The sequence below is a fragment of the Astyanax mexicanus genome, chromosome 7, assembly GCF_023375975.1.
Source record: "Astyanax mexicanus isolate ESR-SI-001 chromosome 7, AstMex3_surface, whole genome shotgun sequence".
Classification (NCBI taxonomy): Eukaryota; Metazoa; Chordata; class Actinopteri; order Characiformes; family Acestrorhamphidae; genus Astyanax; species Astyanax mexicanus.
In genome coordinates this window covers 20884065-20908979 of record NC_064414.1, presented here as the reverse complement: position 1 = coordinate 20908979, position 24915 = coordinate 20884065, and the positions used below count along the sequence as shown (strand labels likewise).

At 38.0% G+C, this 24915-nt stretch overlaps 1 protein-coding gene across 2 annotated transcripts in view; it reads left to right on the top strand.

Annotated features, from left to right (window-relative positions):
* The first annotated feature begins 158 nt into the window (after positions 1–158).
* thada (THADA armadillo repeat containing) overlaps positions 159–24915 on the top strand; it is a 147888-nt gene continuing 123131 nt past the window's right edge. For both annotated transcript variants that reach the window (XM_049481770.1, XM_049481771.1), the window contains exons 1-19: positions 159–304; positions 1956–2065; positions 2154–2260; positions 3980–4113; positions 4224–4372; positions 4469–4501; positions 4673–4721; positions 5244–5437; positions 8046–8140; positions 8226–8437; positions 12938–13647; positions 13732–13886; positions 15584–15739; positions 15856–15963; positions 18049–18172; positions 20364–20509; positions 22207–22438; positions 23015–23150; positions 23304–23440. In XM_049481770.1, the coding sequence (XP_049337727.1) occupies positions 1993–2065; positions 2154–2260; positions 3980–4113; positions 4224–4372; positions 4469–4501; positions 4673–4721; positions 5244–5437; positions 8046–8140; positions 8226–8437; positions 12938–13647; positions 13732–13886; positions 15584–15739; positions 15856–15963; positions 18049–18172; positions 20364–20509; positions 22207–22438; positions 23015–23150; positions 23304–23440 (2950 nt within the window). In that variant the 5' untranslated portion in view covers positions 159–304; positions 1956–1992. The remainder of the gene's footprint in view (positions 305–1955; positions 2066–2153; positions 2261–3979; positions 4114–4223; positions 4373–4468; positions 4502–4672; positions 4722–5243; positions 5438–8045; positions 8141–8225; positions 8438–12937; positions 13648–13731; positions 13887–15583; positions 15740–15855; positions 15964–18048; positions 18173–20363; positions 20510–22206; positions 22439–23014; positions 23151–23303; positions 23441–24915) is intronic.

Genomic DNA, 24915 nt, shown 5'->3' with positions numbered 1-24915 from the left:
GTGGGCGGAGTTATGTTAATTTGTGTTTCAACTTTAATGGACGTGTATCTTGACCAATAGAAATGAGCAAATATTCAGCTCGGCCAATCAGAACGGTGCTGGGCGGGTCTATCAGTGACGATTCCGGACTTGACGTCTTGTGCGCGTGTGTTATGGTGGAGCCTAACGCTGCCGGAGTAAAGAAACCGTGTTTAGCTTCTTTTTTTTTTTTAAGCTAGTTTTTAAACAGAGCGCAGTGTTTTTAAACAGAGCTAAGCTGTTTTTTAGGCTGTGCTGGGGCTTTATTTAATAAAGCGGTTGTCTGGTGAGTGGAGAATACTTCGTTTGAAATTTCACTTTAAAAATGTTGGTTGTCTGCAGCTAGCATTAGCATTCCCCTCTCACTCATTTTAACTGTAACTGTGTAGCTAGGTAACTGCATATAATTAATGGTAAAGTTAGCTTGTTAGCAAGGGTAGTATTTTTTCCTGTGAGGGCTGAATGTATGTATTGCACACTTGCATGTTTTAATGTTCATTTACATTAACAAATATTCGTGTCCAGCTCCTAAACCCACACGTGGAGCTCTTGCCCACCCCTCATAAGGAGGTTCGTGTGCTCTATTTGTCACCTCAGGATGTTTACAAGTCTGTGTTTAACCGCAGACGGAATGGTCACTCATTCAGATATTTCCTCTTAGCTAGCGATGTGTAATCTTAGCTTTATTCATTCACTTACTCCACGTATTCATGCAGCAGCGAATTAGCTAACATCATCAGCTCTCTGGGGAGGTCTTTACTCCAGATGCTAGAACATACATACAGTAGACGAATTTCTTGAATGATTGGTTCTGAATCATAGCTGACTAAACCTAAAGCTGTATCACTCCACAGAACATAGGGATCTGGAAAAAAATTAGGAGACCACTTCAGTTTCTGAATAAATTTCTCTGATTTTGCTTTTAATAGGTATGTGTTTGAGTAAAATGAACATTGTTGTTTTATTCCATGAACTACTGACAACATTTCCTCCAAATTCCAAATAAAAATATTGTCATGTAGAGCATTTATGTGCAGAAATTGAAAAATGGTTAAAATAACAAACACGATGCAAAGTTTTCAGACCTTAAATAAGGCAAAGAAAACAAGTTCATATTCATAAAGTTTTAAGAGTTCAAAAATCAATATTTGATGGAATAACCCTGGTGTTTAATCACAGTTTGATGCATCTTGGCACATTCTCCTCCACCAGTCTTACACACTGCTTTTGGATAACTTTATGCCACCCTGGTGTAAAAATTCAAGCAGTTCAGCTTGGTTTGATCCTTGTAATCATCAATCTTCCTTTTGATTATGTTTCAGAGGTTTTGTAAAATCAAAAAGTGGTCTCTTTTATTTCCAGGTATTTTCTTAATAAATTAAATATATTAATTAGTTGCAAATCCTTTGCTTGCAATAACTGCACCAAGCCTGTGACCCACTAACATCACTACACTTCTTCTATCTATAAATTCATTCAGCACTATTTATTGTTTGAGTAATCAATGTATCAGGACACACATGGGCAATGAAACACACCTGACAATCACAAGTTCCAGTACATTTTTGCTTACAGTAAAATTTGGTGTGTTTAAATAAAAAGTTCTTTTGAACTGTGTATCAGATCCAGATGGAAATACAAGTTGAAATTTTGATATTTTGCTTCATATTCATCTTTTAATGTCAAACCCAAATGTTTTCTGTGTACAGCAGAAATAAAGCACTGTTCCAGTACATTTGAAGGGCACTGTAAACTAGCTAGTCTACCTTTGTGCTGTATGTAGGGGTTGTGACTGGAAGGGTTAACTTTGTATATGCATAATTTCCATATCTGATAGTGCATGGTAGTTCTTTTCATGTTGAAGCTGTTTAATGACACATCTGTGCACTCCATTTGAGGTTTTTGATGATGATTTTTTTTCCCTGTTTATTTTTTAGCCCTGACGCTTCCATTTGACATTGTTCAGAGGTAGTCATGGTGGTGAAAAAGAAGGCTCCCAAAGTGGAGGCCTTGGCCTTGGACACTGCCAAGCTGGAGAGCCTAAATGGTGAGTAAATGGTTTCAGTGTTTGGATTGAGGATGGAACTGTACACTGGTATCTTACTGAACATCATATGTGTGTGTTTCTTGTTCAGCTTCTCTCTCTGTAGATGGAGACAGTGACTCCAGACAGCTTGCCCAGACGCTGAAGGACTGTTTGGCCTCCACTGATCCGGTTCAACAGATCCAACTAGTCTCTAAGGTATGGCACCGCTGATTCTTCCAAAAATATTGTTGTTGGAAAATTTATGATTAGATGATTCTGTTTCTGAATGTTATCTCATTGACTCAATGCTCTTAAAAAGTCCCATGTTAAAATGGGTTGCGATCTGGTGAAGTTATTTTCCTTCTAAATAGTCAGGTGGACATTGTATATCGGGGAAATGCCTCCACAATGGAACTGATCCTCTGGACCCCCTCACTGTTAGAGTCAAGCATTTAGGCATGTGCTGTTCTTTTTTTGTATACTTTTTAAATCATTTTAAGGTGTGATCATACAAGGTGGCCTTTACCATGTTTTTACCAAAAAACTGTTTTTTTATGATCACTTACCCTCTTTTTTTTATTAATTTTTTATTTTTATCCCATTTTCTCCCCAATTTACAAGGCCAATTACTCAACCCGCTCATTACGAATGTTTGGGATGTTTAATTTAATAATGTACAATTTCAACTGAATAAACATGCATTTGACGCAAAATTGTATTTGTTTAAAATTGGGGTAGTTTTTCAGTATTTTTTTGCGATTCAAACATTTATTGTTTTTATTGCTTTAATACAGGTCACAGAGGAGAAGTAAAAAAAACTGACAGTAATAAAACATTAATAATATTAATAAAAATGCATCTAAAAAAAGCATTATATAAACATTTTATATTTTTTAAAGATCGTGGCTATCAAAAATGTGTCATTTTATTCTTGAAAATTGTTGATAGAATATAATCCAGTGTACATGTCCCAGTTCATTTTTAGCTAATAATCTGTCCACATACTGTTTCAAAGAAATGTTTCCAGGTTTTAGAAGTCCTGCCATATGTCTGTTATACTAACATGCACTCATATACTGCTGTTTGTCATTAATGTCAACTATTCTTTTATGTAGGCATCTTTGTACTCTTCCAATGTTTTAAGATAATTTTAGCAGCTGTGACAATGGCAACCATGATAATAGAAAACATGTTAGATAAAACATTTGTTAATTCAGTCCCAGCAAAAAGGCTTCATTCAGCTTATTCACCCAAAATGTCCAAAATATCTTTTTAAAACAGTTTTGCCAAAAGGCGGCACAAAATAACATGTACATATGTATGTACCCTTATGTTTTCAACCTTTCCAACACTTGTCAGTTTCACTTAGTCCCATTTTACACAGCGTAAGGGAGGTAAAGTAATACATATGTAATACTATATACTGGGTAAATTTCACTTATATTTCCCTTATGTAATATCCTGCATTTGGTAGAACACTGTTCCAGTTTTTTTGTTAATATCACAATTAAGGTCGTTTTTGCAGTATTTATAATCTTAAAAAAGGATTAATTTGATATTAAATCTCTCAGTCAGAATGAAGTATCAGATATAATCCCTATTCTTAGTACAAATTATAATTCAGTATATTGTGATACTGTAAACAAGGTATTTTATTGTTTTCAAATTGTAATATTGTATAAATGACATCATATGCACAAAATCTGAGATAAAAAAAGGTTCATTTTAGTCCAATCTGAACAGTGGGTCTTAATACAGAGTGCAATACTGCCATCTTGTGGCAATGTGATGAACCTTTTTACATGTAAACTATTAATTAAAAACAGTATGTTGTGATTTCCTATACAGTATTGCGTAACATAATATTACATAATATGAATATATCAGTGTTTTCTTATTCCTAATGTGGTGCACTGTGTGTGGATTTGTATGCAGACAGGTTCCATGCTGGAGCAGTTAAGAGAGGATGAGTCGGCTCCTGGTGCTTTACTCCTGGCCTGCCTGGACACTCTGTCAGATGTTTACCTCTCCCTGCAGGCTAAGAACCCACTAAAAAGAGCCGTTGCCAGGTATGTTTCTTTTCACTGCTGCATCTTCATCCATCTTCGTCATCCATCACATGCTGATCCATCTTCATTGAAGAGCTTAAATCTCTAAATTCTTCCTGTCCTTCCTTTAGCGCTCTGAGTAATGTTCCAGACTGGCTGCAGGACAGAACTGTGTGCAGTTTATCTTCATGTTTATCCGCCTCTCTTTCTTCTCTGGGCTCTGAGCATTATTCACATCTCACAGACTGCATCACTTCGTGTCTTGATGGATTCCCAATAGGTATGTTAGATTTGTTTTTTTTTTTGCGATATTCTTAGAAGTGCTGTGTTTTTGTTCTACATTTTGGCTCTAAATGTGATGTTCTGTATTTCACAGGAGAGAGGTGTATTCGTCATTTGCTAATAGAAGGTTAGTTTACCTATGAATTGATCAGTTTTTCTTAATACTTTCAGTATTTCACGTTTCTGTCATAAGATAAAACCTACAATAATAGTGTTTTCTTGTGGTTGGGTTTGGGTCTCCAGATGTGAGCTCAGATGATTCTCAGATGTGTAAAGCTCTCTCTTTTTTCTTGTTTAGTTCTCCAATTCTTCCAGAAGGCAATAAGTGAATATCTTGAGCTCAACAGGTAATGCTGTGATTTATGATTTATGTGATGACATGTACAGGGTTCCAGTAAAAATAATATTTTGGAAAAATAAAAATACCCAGAAAGTTTGGGGAAAAGTCATGGAAATTTGATCTAAAAATCTTTTACTTATCAATGGAGAAAATATATTTTGAGCTAACAAATATGTCAGAGCTCAGAGTTAGTAATTTAGCCCTACACAATGGAGCTCCCAGGGTCTGACACAAATTTTATAAAAAAAAAGATTCATTTTAGACCTACTATAATCAATTTCGATTATAGTTTTAGTTGATTTTTGCTTTTATTGATTATGTCTGCACTGTTTTAAAAATCATATGGTCATGAAAATTTGCCTTAAATGCATGGAAAAATCATGAAAAAAAATAATGGAAATGTATTGATTAAAGAGTGTATGAATCCTGCGTGTACAATTGCTGTGAAACCACTAACCAGTACACGTTAACAATATGTGGGAAAAAAAAGTCAATGTAACAAGTTTTCCTTTGTTATTCTTGTCTGTAGAAGTCTAGTTGGTCGTCATGTGGCCCAGGCTCAGCTTATGCAGTCCTGTCTGGCTGTGGTTAAGGCCTCTATGGTGGTGGTTCAAAAATGTCAAGAGGTTATCAGCACCAACTTGCAAGAAACACCAGTTACCAGCACTCTGCAGCAGTCATTCAGTGGTCTGCTGCAATGTTATACATGCATCCTGACTGACGGTAAGTCAAACTACCCAATGTTGTGTTACAGACTTGAAGCAGTTGTTGTTATTTAGGGCGCTTATAAATTTAATTAAATTAAAGCACCATTACGAATGATATGTTCTGAAGTAATTAATAATATCATCTGGATGTATCATCAGATATTAGGGAAACCTGTTGAAACATGTCAAAGCACCGACAGCTGGTGTCAGCAGGGATTCAGCCGGCATGTTTTTATTTAACCTCTGGTGTATGTCACGATAATCTGTGTGGGTTATGACCCCCAGTACCATTTCCACACTCATGTTTGCGAAGTATAGACAACAGCACATGTTTATGTGCTGTTGTCTATACTTCGCAAACATGAGTAACAGGCGAGCTGGCTATTTTTGTGCTCAACAGGTAATCACTGAGCTTCAGTAAGGTTGCTTACCATAGCTAGGTTATTTACCATCCCCACTAGTATAGTAGAGATGGGCATTTTGAACATTGCAAACAAGTATTCAGAGGTCAGCTACAAGACAGGTGTGTGTCAGTCTGGCAACCCGCATGAGCTTTGTGTCTAGGGTGGGGCCAATTTCTGCAGCCAATTAACCTCTTAAGCTCCAAGCCTATTTTTACCATTTTCCGCCTGAAATTACATACTCACATTTGAAGGCTTATCACTCCAATATTAAATTATTTAGAGTCAATTCTATGAATTAATATTACTTAGAAGCCTTTACACAATTCATTTAAGGCATTTTAATTATTCAATTGAACATGTAATGGCCAATATATGGTAAAAACCAGGAAAATTTTTAGGCGCTTTTCAGATTTTCTATTATTTTTTTTTATTTTCAGACACATAAAATGAACTATTTATATGGATGAAGGGTTTTGACAACTCTATATTTTACTATAATGTGTTTACAATCATCATATAAAATTTTAAACTGCTACCTATTACTGGTTAGAAGTTATAGTGATTTGAACCAGTAATGGTCTTTTCTTTCCCCAAAGGACTGGAAACTTTATAAGAATAAAAAATACCACTTTTATAACTCATTTTGCAGTAAACTCTGGGTTTTTGTGTGGTCTACTCATATACAAACAGAAATCCGCAGTGTCTCTTTAAGAGCGGTTGTTCTGCTCAGTGGAAAATCTGTTAGAGAAAGTTTCTATGGCCAAGCATCTCACTTCCTTAGCCTTTCAGCTGGCCGAGCTCGCCACCTGATTGGCTGAGAGACCTCATTCTCATACCGTCATGTCCAGTAGGCTCCGCCCTGTCTGGCTGTGGGCCAGAATCGGAGCAGCGTCGAATAAAATGCTTTTAATTCGTAATTAAAGTTAAGATTCCGTCTCACATTATTCCTCGCGCGGGGTGGATATAACTGTGGATTATAGGAGACTGGATTGATGGATTTTCTTGAGTCTGGGCTCCTTTTGAAGGTAAGAGAGTGGGGGACGCGCTGGTGGGTGTTGGGGGGGTGGGGGGAGTGACTTTAGGTAACTACAGGACCAAACCTGTGCATTTTTCAACTCTGAACACGCGCTACAACGCGCTCTTTCAGTTCTAATTCAGGGGCCGTACATCCTACACTAAAACGGAGCACAATTTCGGAATCCGGAGGGGCAGACGGTTCGAATGGTGTATAACATGTCCGCATTCGATCAAATATGGACGTCCGATAAACGGAAATATGAAAATTATGATTTAATATTTTCATAACCAAGGCATATTTTGCCCTAAATGTTTATTTTCTGAAAGGAGATACAGCTAAATAGGCTATATAACTGAAAAGCAGAGATTCTAAGCTTTAAAATGGTATATTGGGTGTCTATATTGAACCTATAACTATTCATAAACACAGCCAGATATTAAATATCATATTTTTCTGGCCCGCCGGCGGGCCAGGGCATGTTTGCTCACATTTATAACTGATCGTTCCTTTAACTCTGTTTTAGGTTTTGGCAAATTCTGTTTTATTTTTTTCTGTTTTGATTGTATTCATAATTTTTTTGTCACCCTTTGTATTTTTAGGTTTTTAACAGTTTTTTAAATTAATTAAATGAAACAAATGATAGCAAATGACAAATTTGTATAAATTAAACTACAGCAAAAAAGCTAGAAACCTAAATGGAAGTTGTGAAAATAAATTCAGGGCCCATTTTTTATAAGTTTGAATAAACGTGCAATTTAAATTGTTCTATTGCATTTTTTTAAAAACATAAAATCCTTAATTCAGTGCAAGTATAGGTTACTGTAGATTATTTAAATAGTTTATAGGGGGTGAAAGTAGCACCTTAGTTAGTTTTAGTGTGTACCATTTCAGTGAATAAGAATGCCCATAACAAGATGCTGTTCCTTGTTAAATAAATACATTTTTTGACATCAGTACATTTACTCAAATGTACCACATGGATGCTGTTGTGCGCTGAGTTTTGTAGTTTTACTTTTAATCCTCAATTCTGTGAATCTATATGTGTTCTCTGTATTGCAGAAATCATAGGGCCCTAAGTATTGTATAAAACATACAAATGCAATCGCTCTCATCCTACTGAGATAAAGATCTGATAATTTTTTTCTTTTTTAATTCCTATCTCACACTCCGTTCCTCTTCTCCTTCTTATTCCCTTGTTCTAGAGGAGTTCATTCAGTCAGTGCAGAGCACAGCTGGAATGGCTGTAGTGTTGCTCATTAAGTCTGTGATGGGGAATGGAGATGATACGGCTGACACAGTGAGTTGCAGTTTCCCAGTATGCATTTAATTCTGAAGCTGCTGTAGTGGTTTAATATTATTTGGGGTATGTATTTGCATTGCAGGTGGCAGGTCTGTTGCAGTGCTCAGAAAAGGAAGGTAACAGTGCCCCCCTGTGGCTGAGGGAGAGCTGTGCAGGGCTGTATGTGAAGAGCAGGCCAGCAGCAGTGGCTCTTTATCTGAGCCATGGTGCTCTGGCTATGCTGAGCTGGAGGGGATCACAGGATGAGAAACTACTGCTCCTTATACCTGATGTCATCCTGTCTCTGGATATAAGGTGAAGATTCACTTTTTTGAACATTGATTACAAAAGTATGTCTGCTGCAAAACACGTCAAAATGTTTCAAAGGTGAAAATGTGGTCTGTGTCCCAAACAGTACACTACCACACTAAATAGTGCATACAAACATTGCACCTCTTTTAAAAGTGCATTCATTAATGTTATAATAAAGTACAGTAGTGTGTACTTTGGTAAAATGTATTTTAGATGGTTTTGTGTAGTGTAGTCAGATGCTATATAGTGTATGATCAGCAGCACTGTAGCATACCGACGTAATGCTACCATGTGAATTTAACGATGCCTCTGAACCAATCATGTGATCGAAAATCGATCACATCTACTGTAATCGAAGGATTTAATAAAAAAATCTAATGTTTTGTTGATAGTCCCTGAATTCACTGTACATGCACGTATTAAAAATGCTCATCCAATTTTCATTTTCATCCAAACGGTGGACACAATGTCACTGTGCTGAAGACTCTCAGGTGCTCTTTCTCACCCTCTCTCTATCTCGCTCTCTATCTCTATCGCTCGCTCTCTTTCTCTCTCACTTGCTCTTTCTCTCTCGCTCGCTCGCTCTCTTTCTCTCTCGCTCGCTCTCTTTCTCTCTCTCTCGCGCTCTTTCTCTCTCGCTCGCTCGCTCTCCCTCTCACCCGCTCGCTCTCTCGCTCTCTCTCTTTCTCACCCGCTCTCTCTTTCATACCCGCTTGCTCTCTCTTAACTGCTTACTCTCTCTCTCTCTCATTCTTACCCGCTCTCTCTTTTAAGCTTGCTCTCTCTCTTTCTCACCTGCTATCTCGCACTTACCCACTCTCTCTTACCTACTTGCTCTCTTATTTCTTTCCTGCTCTCTCTCTCTCTCTCTCTCTCTCTCTCTCTCTCTCTCTCTCTCTTTCTCTCTTTCACTCGCTTTTAATTATTTTCCTTGTTTTACACTCAATCAATTGATTATAGATAAAAATACATTATATGGCACCTCAGCTGCGCACCGCATGGCAGTATGCTCCGTTCGTTTGTTTGTTTTCTTTATTTCTTTGTCACTAAATGAAGTTTGATCGCCGTTTTCACTCGCTCCATGATAACCTACGGTTACTATCCGTTCAGATGAGGAAGTAATTTTAACAATGACGCCTTCAAATATGTGGACTATTGGCCTGTGTGCATCCTGGATTTTGCAGCTACTGCTAATACTAACACACCTGAGTGGCAGCATGAGCAGGTGTGGGGAGCTGACACAAACAATCCGCACTTATAGTCGAGAGACTTTGCTGGAGGTACGAGAGCGGACTATCTACAACTCTCCCCCCGATACCCTGATGCTGGACACCATCCCTCAGGAGTTGGTCAGAACTAAACGAAGAACAAAGCGCGGAAAGAGAGGGGGAATTAAAAACCGGTTACGGCGGAGATTTAAACGCCCACCACTCCCCTCAATTATTCTCACAAATCTGCGCTCTCTGAGCAACAAAGTCGACATCATAAGGACATACAGCAGGTACTGTAATGAATTTCGTGAGGCTTCATTGTTATGTTTCACTGAAAGCTGGTTACAACCAGCAATGCCTGACTCGCTTTATGAACTTTCCGGGTTTATGCTCGTACGGGCAGACAGACATATAGACTCTGGGAAAACGCGGGGTGGAGGCATCTGCGTGTACATAAATGAACTCTGGTGCAGACAACATTCTGTGAAATATCAGATATGTGACCCCAACGTGGAAATATTGGGAATGACTTTAAGACCTTTCTATTTACCAAGAGAGTTTGGATGTATTTTGCTTTTTGTGATATATGCCCCTCCCAATGGGAAAGCTGCTAAAGCAGCAAACATCATTTCTGACTGTGTTCATGAGCTACAACTCAAATACCCTGATGCTCCAACAGTAGTAGTTGGAGACATGAATCAGTGTCACCTGGACTCTATGTTGCCTGGCTTTGAGCAATATGTAAAAAATGTAACCAGGAAAAACCACATTTTAGACAAGTGTTTTGTAAATATTAAGAACGCTTACATCTCAAAATGCAGACCTCCCATCTTAAACTCGGATCATAATGTGATTCATATGATCCCAGTCTATAAAACAAAATTTAAGAGAAGTAAACCTGAAAAAAAGGTCATAAGAATTTGGACGAATGAAAGTAAGGATCAGCTTAGAGCTTGTTTTGACTGCACAGACTGGTGCGCCTTTCAGGAAGGCTCTTTAGAGGAAAGAATAACTGTCATTAATGATTATATTCATTTCTGTGTACAATTGCTAGTTCCTACTAAAGAAATAAAAATCTACCCAAATAATAAACTATATGTGACCAAGGATATCAAAAGGGTTATAAATAAAAGGAACATAGCTTTCAGTAACAAAGATACAGTGATACTTAGACAGACAGAAAAAGAATTAAGAACTAAATTAAGAGAAGCAAAATCAAAGCACAGACAGGACCTAGAAAATGCATTCAAAACCAGTAATTCTAAAAAAGTGTGGGACACCATGAAATCAATGACAGGTATGCGATCCCCAAACAAATCAATTGTAACAGATAATGATTATAAGTTTGCTGACGATTTAAACACTTACTTTACAAGATTCGAATTATCTGATAGTTTTGATAAATGTAACAAAATTTTAACAAACGTTCAACCAGGACCATTAGACAGAATTAATATTACTGTCGATGAAGTTAGGAAAATATTTCAAAACACTAATACTAGGAAAGCAGAGGGGCCAGACCAGTTTAGTCCTTTTATACTGAAAAACTTTGCAGCAGAGCTGGCACCAGCTTGGCAACCAGTGTTTCAATTGTCAATCGATACACACACAGTTCCAACAGTATGGAAAACTTCATATATAAAACCATTGCCTAAAACTCAAAATCCAAAAGAACATAAAGATTATAGACCTATAGCCCTAACTTCAGTAATTATGAAAGCTCTAGAGAGACTCCTGTTAAAATATCTTCAAATAACTTTGTCCAATGGCAAACTGGATTCATTTCAGTTCGCATATAAAACAGGTTGTGGCACAGAAGATGCTGTTGCCACATTAGTTCATATTATCACTAAACATCTAGATAAACCTCACAATTATGTAAGAGCTCTCTTTCTAGATTATTCATCTGCCTTTAATACAATACAACCCAATATTTTACTCTCAAAAATGTACCATCTGAGAGTGAACCCCTATCTGATTCACTGGTATGCCTCTTTCCTTACAAACAGAGTCCAGCTTGTTAAAGTGAATAAGACCCTTTCTTCTGCTATATTGACCAATGTTGGTGCACCTCAGGGCTGTGTGAGTTCTGCTTTGCTTTTTACTTTATATACAGACGACTGTCGTTTAACCACAAAAAATCAATATGTTATTAAATATTCGGATGATACTGTTTTGCTTACTTTACTAACCGACTCAGACGGCTCTGACCTGCACCAACAAGGGGTTAATAAAAAACAACGCTCTGGAAATAAACACAAAAAAAACAGAAGAAATTGTGTTTAGTTTAAAATCTTTAATTATAAACCCCACCATTGTTAATAATGAAATAATCAAACAGGTGCAGTCATATAAATATCTTGGTGTAATGATTGATGCCACCTTATCATGGAAGCAGCATATGGACTATATTTGTAAAAAAACTAAACAAAGAATTTATTTTCTTCGTCGTCTCCGATCTTTTGGAGCTACTCGGCAGATACTCCTACTGTTCTATACTGCTGTTATTTTGAGTGTTCTGCAGTACTGTAATGCTGTGTGGTACAATTGCTTGTCCTTATCAGAAAAGTCTGGACTGAAACGCTTGATCAAAGTTTGCTCAAAAATTGTGGGTCAGTGTTTAGAAGGTCAGTATGAGACCGCTTATCATAACAACACAATGCGGTTAGCTAAAAACATTCTTTCTGATGCTAATCATGTTCTGAACAGCGAATATGTACTTCTCCCATCGGGACGACGATACAGTGTTCCGCGGTTTAATAAAGTCAGACTGAAGCACTCTTTCGTGCACCAGTCAATCCTTAAATTGAACCGGGAGCCTAATCTATAATCATACAAGATCTTTATGAAGCGAGATGATGCGAGCGAACTATGTATTTAATGTACCCCCTTTTCTTTTTTTCCCCTTTTATAATGGTTGTTTGTGCCCTTATATGTTGTGTTGTTAATGTATGATGTTGTAACGGAGCTACTGTTTTTATGCAAAACAAATTTCAGATCATGGATCTGACAAAGTATTATCTAATCTAATCTAATCTTTTAAATTGATATAATTTACCAGTATTTGTAAAAGTGTTTCAGGTCTTTATCTAAAATCAAGAAGTCATTGTCTTTTCTCGTGGAATATCAGGTAGATGCTGTGCTACTTGGCTTTGAAATCTGGTTGTGGTTTATCCATTTTTCCAATTGCCACAAGTTTATATAAATTTTTAATATAGATTTTTGAATATGTATTGTATTTTCATACTTTCTTCACAAACGAGTTTCTACTGTCTGTTTGTCTGTGTGTCAGGGTGAAGGAGTCTAGCACTGCTATGGTTGTGGCTCGGGTCCTAACGCTGTGGAGCAGCGCTGCTGTAGATTGTCTCCAGACTGACAGTTCCCCTCCTCCTCCTCTCCTCCATCATTCACTGCGTGGTGACTCTCCTCTTCCCTCGCGCCTCCTCCACCACGTCTACACCCACTGGGAGCATCCTTTGGATGGCGTCCGCCACCAGGCCCGAACCCTCTTCCGAAACCTTCTATTGCTCCACCAGCACTGCAGTGATAAAGGCACTGACCCAACCAGGGACCCATATGTCACCCAGCTGACCCAGAGCCTGCTGGCGTTGGAGTGGCATGTGAAGGGAAAGTATGGTGCACTGGCATGTCTGGCCGAGCACTTAGGGGCTGAATACCTTCTCAATCTTAGTGCTATTCTGCCGTCCAGGCTCTTAGGTCTGATGGGTGATCAGACACTGGCACCGTATGCTAGTGAGCTGCTGGAGAGGCTCTTTGTCAGTCACAAGACCCAGCTGTGTGGTCAACTGGAGGGTGGACACGGCTGGATGGACGAATGGCACAGGACCTGGGTGACGCCACTTCTGGAGGTGTTGTGCACGGCCAGGCTGGATCAGACCACATACATCCTGGATTACTTCCTCCCCAAACTGTTGCGCTGCAGCCCTGATAGTTTAGGGCATATGGTACAAGCCCTGCAGGAGATGCCGTCTGGCTCAGAAAGTAAGACATATAGCAGACATATAGCAGAGTCTCTTGATAAGAGATCTGTATGTAATCCTGATTGTTGTGACTGTGGGTTTCTAGGCTCGCTGGGTAGCAGAGGAGCTCTGGGGGCTCTAATGACCTGCCTGCGTGCTGCCAGGGCTCAGGGAGTGCTCAAGCCTGCAGATGATCAGTTGTGGGGAGGGCTGGTACCACTCCCACTGCTACAGCAAGCTCTGGTGCACAAGCATGACCAGGTGAGTTACTAATACTAATACTGTTTGCATAGAAATGTACAGGGGTTGGACAATGAAACTGAAACACCTGTCATTTTAGTGTGGGAGGTTTCATGGCTAAATTGGACCAGCCTGGTGGCCAATATTCATTAATTGCACATTGCACCAGTAAGAGCAGAGTGTGAAGGTTCAATTAGCAGGGTAAGAGCACAGTTTTGCTCAAAATATTGCAATGCACACAACATTATGGGTGACATACCAGAGTTCAAAAGAGGACAAATTGTTGGTGCCCGTCTTGCTGGCGCATCTGTGACCAAGACAGCAAGTCTTTGTGATGTATCAAGAGCCACGGTATCCAGGGTAATGTCAGTATACCACCAAGAAAAATGAACCACATCCAACAGGATTAACTGTGGAGGCAAAATGGAAGCTGTCTGAAAGGGATATTCGGGTGCTAACCCGGATTGTATCCAAAAAACATAAAACCACGGCTGCCCAAATCACGGCAGAATTCAATGTGCACCTCAAATCTCCTGTTTCCACCAGAACTGTCCGTCGGGACAATAAATTATTGTGCTCTAAAACCAGGTGTTTCAGTTTCATGTTCCAACCCCTTGATATCTTTAACTGAGTGTGTATAATAACTGATTGACTGTGTCATCTAATCATTGTACCTAATCTGTTATCAGATTGCTAACAGTTATGTTAGTAGCTTTACCTCAAAATGTGTAATGTGAACAACATACTGCAAATGATACCATGATGCCAGTCAGTACAAGCAAATCGGCATCAGCGTGAATCGGCCATTTAAAGTGGGGCTCTAAGCTTCCCGCATCCTGGGTCAGCAGAGCATGTAGTGCTTCGCTAAGGTGTTCCGCTGTTACCTGTTGAGCTTTTATTTTCTATGTAACTGGCTTTAAGAAATTACATTCAAAACATTCTTTTTACTGTTCCATCACAATAAAGTTAAGCAGCGGAACCCCTCCGTGAACCAATGCCATTTGCACCATATTGTGCCATATTATGCCATATTTTGCCATATTGTGCCACAGAGCAATATATACTTGGCTACCGGTAGCGATGCCTCTTAAAATCTGTATCTTTAACTGTAATACTAGAGCATTCATTAGCAGGTCATAATTGTGACTAACTGTTGGTAATCACAGCAGCACTGTAACAGTTCATGAGCAGAAAATGCTTTTTAAACTGGCAGCCCAAGTAATTAATCTACTTTTCCCTTTTAATATCATGACTTTAATCCCGTGACATTTCCTGGTAGGCTAATGTATTTGTTTAAATTTCATGACTGGCTAAAATACTGTTCACTGCTATATATATGTGAACAAACATACAAATAAACACAATAGATGATATTACGATTACCTATGTACATAGCCTATTTAACTAAAAGTGCAGTGTGTGGTCAGGTGTGGCCTGTACATATCCAGTTTTTTTCAAATATGTTCCAATTATTGCAGCTTACATTCAGGTGTGCTCGATAGCCCATTAATACTGAAAGTATTATTTACTCTCAGTAGCTGCCGACAACACCCCCCACCACCTCAATATAAACAAATAAATAAAAATAACTCCAACTTCTTCAACTCTCCCCCACTGTTAGAATAACAAGTTACTAATTAACGCATTGCTGACTTCATGGGCTGATACTATAGTGTAAACTTATCTAACAGTTTTTGTATGTGTTTGTGTTTTATTAGGTACGCATGGACGCTCTCGGTTTGGTGTGTGAGAGCCATCGCAGCACAGAGACCCTCTCCACCCAGGAAATGGACCTGATCCGCCACTTCCTGCCCAGCAACCTCAACAGCCAGTCACCTGGGGTCAGACAGCAGACGGTCAGCTTGTTCAAAAAGGTCTGAAACACACCTTCATCTGTCTGCTGTATTCTAAATGGTTATTTCTGATTGGTTGTAAGACTCTTTTAATATGCTCTGATTGGCTCTTGCACCCTCTGTGTTTGTGATGGCAGTTGCTGTGTAGGTTGAAGGAGAGCACTCAGTCACTGCAGAGGAGACTCGCTCAGGAGAGAGATCAACAGAACAGAGAGAGAGACCAGCATGTTCTCAACACGTACCAGGTACAGTTTACAGTTTATGGGAAAGGTATAAAGGAGGACTACAACAGATGTGCAGTACAGTATACAATTTTCTCAGATGATTATCTTTTCCATATCTGTTCCGCTTCTCACCTCTTGATTTGGACAAATTGTGGCTGAACTCAAGGAAAAAACTTGAAAAAACAACAGAACACACCAGCCAATCAAAATGTTTAAAATAAGTTTTGACCTCGCCAGACTCTTCTTCAAATAAAACTAAAACCAAGGAAAAGCTAATCAACTGAAGTCTCCAGTCTTAGGGTAGGCACGGTTTGGGTGAATCATGCTGGAGCACAGTTCAATCAAAATGTCATCAAAATGAACAAATTTGTCAAAAGTATATTCACATTTAATACTCAGGTTAAAGTGTAGATACTGGGGTTTAAAATATTTATGTAATACTTTAAGCTTTTTGCTTAAGTAACAGTTTAAAAATACTAGTTTCAAAACTACTTAAAGTATAAACCTAAAAGTAATGCCATAAAGAACTTAAGGCTTAGTCCGTGCCACAGTAGCCAATAGCAAGTTTAGATTTCCAGCCTTCCACTAAATCTGAAGAATTAGCATTAGCATTAGCGGTTAACCAATAGTGGTAATGTTAATGCTGCTCCAGCAGTGCTAGCCGGGTTAGCAGCAGTCTACAGGCAGATAATACTCACTTTTAAATGGCCAAAGAGCTAGCGCTTAACGGGGTAATGCTAATGCTGCTCCAGCAGTGCTAGCCGGGGTTAACAGCAGGCTACAGGCAAATTATACTCATCTTTGGGCAGCCAAAGAGCCATACTAATACTGCTGGAGAACTAAACTGAAACTCCTGTATAAAGCTGTACTTCAGTAGAGTTGGTTTACTCCTCCTTACAACCTGACTGCTAAAATTCAGATTTTAGGTGCGCCTTAAAGGTGCAAAAAATACGGTAGTTGGGACATCTGGCTCCAGTTCTCTTGAGTTTCAGCTACAGATCATCTTCATACTAGTCTTCATACGTCTGCTATGTTCTTGCTGGAGTGTGGCGTGATGTGTGCAGGTGCGATGGATTGCGTATAAACCAATGGGGTGTCAGAATGTTATATGTTTGTACTTCTTATCCAATCACAATCAAATTCACTCTATCTGGATGGAGAGATTTATCTGGATATAGTTTTATTTAAAGATGAGAAGCTGGAAATATTAGAAATGAACATTCCTCTCAAAATAAAAATACTCCACTTAAGTATAGACAATCAAAATGTTTTCTTAAGGTAACAAAGTATTAGTTCTTCCTTACTTAATATCTCTGAATGCTCGAAAACTTTAGCTACATTAGTATTGAGGTTGTCCTACTAGAGGATAGCAAATATTGGCTAGCATTACTGTGGAAGCTAGCAAACTTTAGCCACATTAGCATTTAGCTTTTCTTAATACAGGTTAGCAAATGTTGGCTAGCCGCTTTGCTGGTCATATCATGGAAATAAGTACATTTTGTCTAGAAGTTGTTGCTCTCAGAACAGCCACAACTTGGCAAAACCAGGAGGTGCGTTTCCCTTTAGACTTGTTCAAACCCTGGATGACTCACTTTATCAAGTGATTAGTCGGCTATTACTTAGTGGAATAAAATTTGTCAAAGCCTGTTTAAAATAATATTATGAAGGGCCCATTGGCAAAGAAATGGATTGGGAAATGCTGACCTAAGCTGCGTGGAAAGCCAGGAAAGCTTTGGAGCATGGAGAGAGAGCACTAGATTAGAGGACCGCTGAGGGATGGAGCGACAGAGAGCAAGACGGAGGAGGAAGACAGGCTGAGATAGCGGAGGAAGGAGTGTTCATATCTTCTGTGGGAGTTTCTGCGGGTCACATTCTTGGGTGGGGAATTCCAGGAAGCCTGGATATTTGTCTATGATTTAATTTGCTTATACATTTTCTGAGCATGAACGTGCAACTTTTAATCATCACAATCATTTGATAAAGTAGGATTACAAACTACACACACTGCCTTGTAAAGTTATTTGTCAAAACATTTCTGTAATAATTCACCTCAGATCCTTGAGAGAAAAATCAGCTGAGACCAAATATGTGTGTGTGTGTTCTCAGGAGTTCCTGTACTGGTTCTGTGATCGGCTCTTCCAGGTGCTGCAGCCAGGAGCCTCCTTCTCCAGTTGTCTGGTGACTCTGCAGTTGCTGGGACTTGTTGCCGATCAGTTTTCCTTCAGCATGGGTAAAGGCACAACCTTCTCCACCAGCCTGCTTATAAAAAAATCTCTCATATCACTGATTCTTTTTTTCAAAATTTCTTAAACCAATGATAAGTAGGACAGAGGACTTTTACTCTGAATCTGGAATTCAGTTTCTGCTTCAGGATTTTGTAGTCTTGTAGAAGTTTTTATGTAACAATTGGAAGATAAAGTACCCAAAACATGTACTTGAGTTAGAGTAGAGATGCTCAAAGTGAATTTTACAAGGTCAATTAAAAGACATACCTTTTAAGACTTTACAAAAATATTTAATAACTTTGCTTTATTAACACAGGTTTAAAATACTATACAGCAAGCTCTGACATTAAACCATATGCTTGCATTAAGGAAGACAGGCTAAATTTAAAACAATGTGCGCTGTACCCTGATTGTTAAGCATGCTTGGCTCTTATTTTTTTGACATTTCCTTTTTAGGCCAAAAGGAACAACAGATTGTACATATATTGTTAGATATTTGACGTTGACTCAAAATGAAAACATTTTAGTAAAATACAGACACAAGAAAAACAACTGTTACTGTTCACTTCTGGATGTAACATTTTGTCCACCTTCTGTCATACAAACCGGCGATTGGACAACATGAACTGTTTTGACACCTCTGTGTTCAGGGCTGTGAATACGCATTAGAGATGAGCCTATTTTGTTTAATTAGCCAGTCCTAAAAAAAACTATCTAATTAAATTCATGATTTTAGAATTACAGCTGCCCTGCACAAAGCTCTGCGGTCAAGTCCTGTCAAATCCTTTCAAGTGTTGCCAAGTGCTGCTGGAAAATGAAAATCTGCATCTCCATAAAAGTTGTCAGCAGAGGGAAGCATCAACTGCTGTAAGATTTTCTGGGAAAATACTGCACTGACTTTGGATTTGATATAACACAGTGGACCAACACCAGCAGATGACTTGACTCTCCAAACCATCACTGATCATCAGTAAATTTTACATTTAATTTGGAAATCAAGGGAGCAGAGTCTGGAGGAAGAATGGAGAGACACACAGTCCAAACTGCTTGAGGTCTAGTGTGAAGTTTCTACAATCAGTGATGGTTTGGAGAGACATGTCATCTGCTGGTGTTGGTCCACTGTGTTTAATCAGGTCCAAAATCAGTGCAGTGTTTTTCTGGGAAATCTTGCAGCACTTCATGCTTCCCTCTGCTGACAACTTTTTATGGAGATGCAGATTTCATTTTCCAGCAGGACTTGGCACACTGCCCACAAAAGTACCAATTGGTCTTATATTTCTGAGACACTGATTTTTGGGTTGTCATTGGCTATAAGCCATAATCATCAACAATAAAAAAATAAAATAGATCACTCTGTATGTAATACATCTATATTATTTTTTTGAGATGCACTAGTATAAGAGTGGACAGGACAACAGCTGTTAAAAAAAAAACGGAGCCAAATTGTTTCCTATGCACTCTGGTGTCTGTTTGCTTTTCAACTCATTTCCTTATAAGTAAATGAGAGTAATAGGTGGACATACTGTCTACTCTTCTGTGCAGTCTAAGTTCCAAACTCTGACAGTTAATTTCCATTCATATTGAAATAATGAAAAATGAGAAAACAGGACGTGGCCTTTGCAAAACACAGCTTTGGGTGTACTTGACAGGTACAACACTGTGTAAACATCTCGTCTGTGTCGTTTTAAGACAAGAAACCAAAAGAAACTGTCCAGTCCAAACATGTTATGTCCAATTTACACAGTATGTGTTCTTAGAAAGCACAGGCTCATTAACTTTATTAATGAATTCCATCGTGATATCGTATTCAGACATTATTGTGATATGATTTTTATCAGTAAAAATGATAAATTACTGGGAATTATTTGTTTTTACAGACAAGGACAGTTTGAGTCTGGAAGAATAGTCTTGCGTATAATCAATCTAACAACCTGCTAAACAACCTTGAATCTTCCAAGATTTCATTGTTTTGCTGTATAAAAATGATAAATTTGATGTGTTCAGAAGACAACAAAAATGAACAAATGCTTGGTGTGGAAAATTGAGCTGGAAACCTTTAAACTGTCTAATATTGTTTTTGCTGGATGAATTCCATGGTGAGTTAAGGGAGCAGATCGAGGTGAAAACTCACAGGATTAGAGATGGTTCTCTGCCAGACTACTTATCGTTCTTAGACTCTGTTTCTCTGTTTATCAGACTCTGAGGGCTTTGCTCTGGGAAGATGTGTGACCGTTCCGCATGCCCAGGCTGTTCTGTACTGCTTGGCCAGTAACTTCCTGGAAGTGAAACAGTTGGCCTGCACCCTCCTGCAGAAACTGCCTCCTGAAACAGTGGGCCTACAGGTTTGTTGGCATTTGATGGAGATTAAAAATTTGGTCTGGTTGCTTCACATCTCATTTTTAAAATTAATACAGCTTATCACCAGAAATTGTCAAACATTTTTAGGAATGATGCAAGCTGTGACTTTTTTAACAGGTAAAAACTCAAGATTAGTGTAATGTTTTGCTACAGTTTTTACCATTATAAGTCCTCATTTTAGATTTTAGCTCTGAAATTGTTATTAGTAATAATAAAAGATCTATTTTGTCGCATTACAACCACAAACTTAAACAGATTTTGTTGAGATTTTGAGACCCCCTTTTTTGCAATTACAACCGCAAGTCTTTTTGGGGTTGTATCTGCCAGATTTGCACATCTAAAGACTGAGATTTTTGCTCATTCTTCTTTGCAAAACAGCTCAAGCTCAGCCAAGTTGGTTGGAAAGCATCTCTAAACAGCTATTTTCATGTCTTGACACAGAAGCTCAATGGGATTTAGCCAATACTCTAATACATGAATATTCTCTGATCTAAAGCATTCCACTGTAGCTCTGTCTGTATGTTCAGGGCCATTGTCTTGCTGGAAGTTGACAGGGTTTCTTTCAGTATTGCCCTGTACTTAGCTCCGTTCATCTTCCCATTAACTCTGACCAGCTTCCCTGTCCCTGTTAAAGGAAAACAATCCTCACAGCACAATGCTGCCACCACCATGTTTCTCAGTGGGTGGTGTGTTCAAGGTGACGCACATTGTTACTTTTATTTCGCACATAGCGCTTTGCATTTAGACCTAAATTTCAACTTTGGTTTCATCTGACCACATGCTTGCTGTGCCCCTGCATGGCTTGTGACAAACTGCAAACAGAACTTCTTATGCTTTTTTCAACAATGGTTTTATTCTTGCCACTCTTCCATAAAGGCCAGTTTTGCAGGTTGTACAACTATAACTTATAGTTGCTTTCTGATTTGTATTTGATTAAGATTTTGAAAACCCATCAACAGTCATTTTCATTCCACTATACAATTTTTGTAAGGTGACAAAATGTGAAAAACTACTTTAATTCCAGTAATACTGTCATTTCAGATATCCGTGCTTTAATTCTAACTAGTACAGTTATAATGATCTTGGCATTATTAGTAGTAATATATCTTAAACAATATTTTAGAGATCTAAAATTGCGCATATCTAAAAGGTGTATTTATTGCTACTGAATTTACTGCTAGTAAAACCAGTTAAAAGTTATATTGAGTTAGCATTTGTAGTATTCATAATTAATTTACAGATTTGTAAAGCTCAAAATTTTACTAGAAATACTGGAAAATGTGGAATCTGGAATTACAATTTCTACTGTGGGAAATATAATTAAAGATATATGTAAATGGACTTTTGTAGATCTGCAAATCTATCATTACTAGTAAACCTATATATATATAAAATCTTAATTGATTTCTGAAATTAAAGCTTAAATTATAATTCTATCAGAGGGACCTTAAATTGGATTTTTAATGGTGATAACTGAGTTAGGAATCAGGCAAACCGTAATACTGGTTACCATACCAAAATATACTTTAAGCTAATGGCCTAAAAGGTCTAACAGATGGATAGTGTTTTATATTTTAACTGGGACTACAGTATAGCTCTTATTGTAAGAAACCATTTTACTTTGTTTTGCAGAATTTTGTCTTTTAAATGTGTTTGCTCTTTAAATGTTCTTCTCGGTCAGGAGCCAGAGAGGCTGCAGTTTGTGCTCCAGGCTGCCCTGGACCTCAGCACCAGCACCAAGCCTTTTGACAGTGTCACAGCCTCCCACCTGCTCAATCTGCTGCTGCATCAAGAAGAACTTCAGCAAGCACTTCTCCACTGTGCTCAGAACCAAAACATCCATTTCCAGCTCCCAGTTCTAATCCAGTCCAATGCTTCTGAAGCCTCTGTCTTGGAGAAGAACACACTGGCAGGTATCGTCTTTCGTCAAGAGGAGCTGTAGCTTCTGTGGCTTTTTTTGCCTTTAGAGCTAAAAATAAAAGAATAAAAGGAATATTGATACAATCTGATTTTTTTAGTGACATTGTGTTAAATAAGGATTATACAGCTCTGGAAGAAATAAGAAACCTCTTAAAAATGATAAGTTCAAGAGGAAGATGGATGATCACAAGCCATCAAACAAAGTTAAACTGCTTGAATCTTTGCACCAGGAGTGGTGTAAAGTTATTCAAAAGCAGTGTGTAAGACTGGTGGAGGAGAACATGATGCCAAGATGCATAAAAACTGTAAATAAAAAGCAGGGTTATTACACCAAATATTGATTTCTATACGCCTAAAACTAAATACTAAAAACTAAAACTAAAATAGGAACTTGTTTTCTTTGCATTATTTGAGATCTGAAAGCTCTGCATCTTTTTTGTCATTTCGGCCATTATATATATATATATATATATGTTAAATGTATGTCAAATAAGCAAATAATTGTTTGACTTGTTTGATGTCTAAATAACTATGTGTGTGTTTTGTGTTTTGTTTAATGACTTTTCTAGTGATCCTGTTCTTGACTGCATGTCTGAAGGCTGAAGTTGTACAGGCTGAGATGTCTCTGCTGCAGGCAGCTGCCTCCTTTCCTCTGTATGGCAGAGCTCACTGTATCACTGCAGCCCTGCAGCAGCTCAGCACCGGGTATTGTTACACCCTCACTCATGCAAATGCTTATAATATAAAAAAGTGCTCACAGATTTGTTTAGATTTTCTAAACTGTGTTTATGTGTGTTTATGTGTGTATGTGTGTGTATGTGTGTGTGTGTGTGTGTGTGTGTGTGTGTGCGCTTGCAGGTCTCTCCAGCTGCAGGCTGAATGGACGGATGTAGTTTCGGACCTCATTGCGCTTTGCTACAGGATGTCTGATGTGGTGTCACCTGTCGTCCAGAGCTCCTCCCCTGAGGGCTTAATTCCTATGGATACAGATTCTGGTAATCACTTTTAAAGAGATTTTACTTTTAATGAGTGTTACATCAGTGGATGGCTGATATAAGTTGTGAGGTTCTATCTTGTTAGTGAGGTTAAACAGTGATTAGCGTTCTTATGAAAAGGAGGATTTGTGACTATTTTTATTTCCTCTATTTTCACACTACCCCCTGGAAGGGAAGATACAAAAAGAAGTCATGTTGAAGATAAATACAAGGGAATAGTACAGTTAGATATACAGGCGTATAAAAAAGTAAATAAAGCCTCCTACCAAAAAGATGGCAATTCTAGACATCCCCAAAACAACTACACTGTATCCCGCACCAATCCTACTGCTTTAATTTATCCATCTGGAATTGGTCTATTATTCTTTCTCAAATTTTGATTTTATTTAGAGTATCTTTGTGTTATGTGAATGCTCCTTCAGTTTGTAGACATTTTATAAAAGTCCAGATTAATCCAGATTAGACTAATCCAAATCCAGATTACTTTTTGGTATACTGATTTCTTTTAATTATTTTTTATAATAATCTCTAATTTGTAGGTGTGTAAAATTGTTTTGTCAGAAGTGTGTATGATTTTATATTTTCCCTATTTCAAACAATTGTGCAGAAGGCAGATATTCCCTCAGCATTTTTTATCCACAGTTTAAATCTTGTATTTAGTTTAGCTGGTTTAAAATCTTGATCCTACTCTGCTCATCTCAAATTTTTCACCTGTTTTTTAATCTGTAATTTCTTGACCTCTGTAAATCATACGGTTAGGACTAGATTAGTCCATCTGCTTAAGTCATCACTAAAATTACTATATATATAACTATTTCCAAAATGTGGTGGAATCTCTCTTTAGAGTGAATGTATCTGGTGATTTTAGTGATGCTTCTGCTGCACACTCCTAGTTCTCCAGCTTTCTTCAGTTCTAATTCTTTTTTTTTTTTTTTTTTGCTTTTTTTATTTAATTATTTAATATTGTGCGAACAAGCAGTTTTTTTATTTAATTATTTAATATTGTGCGAACAAGCAGTCAAAGGCTGAGTTTGCCATTCTGATATCTCTGTCCTTGCAGTAGCTCTTATATCAGCACTATTAGCAGTAACTCAGATCCTAAAAAAGCTGTTGTTGCCTGAAAAAGTATCTACCAGACAACCTTTTTTTAAATGAATATATTTGGCTTTTTTAGGAATGGTTGCAGAAGCACAATGATGGCATTTATTACAATAAAAATCATAAGAACTTCTTCATTAATCTATTTAAAAACTAAATCGGAAAAATTTTACTTTTCCAGCAAAACAATGATCCCAGACACAAGCTCAAAACAACACAGAAGTATCTAAATAACAATAAAACAAATGTTCTGCTATGGAGTCAATGTCTAGATCTTATTTTAGTTCAAAATAACTTTTACTCTTTGAAGTCTATGGTAGTACTTCACAGAAAACCACACAAAACAGCTGGTAAGTCTTCCGCAGTCCACTGTAGAA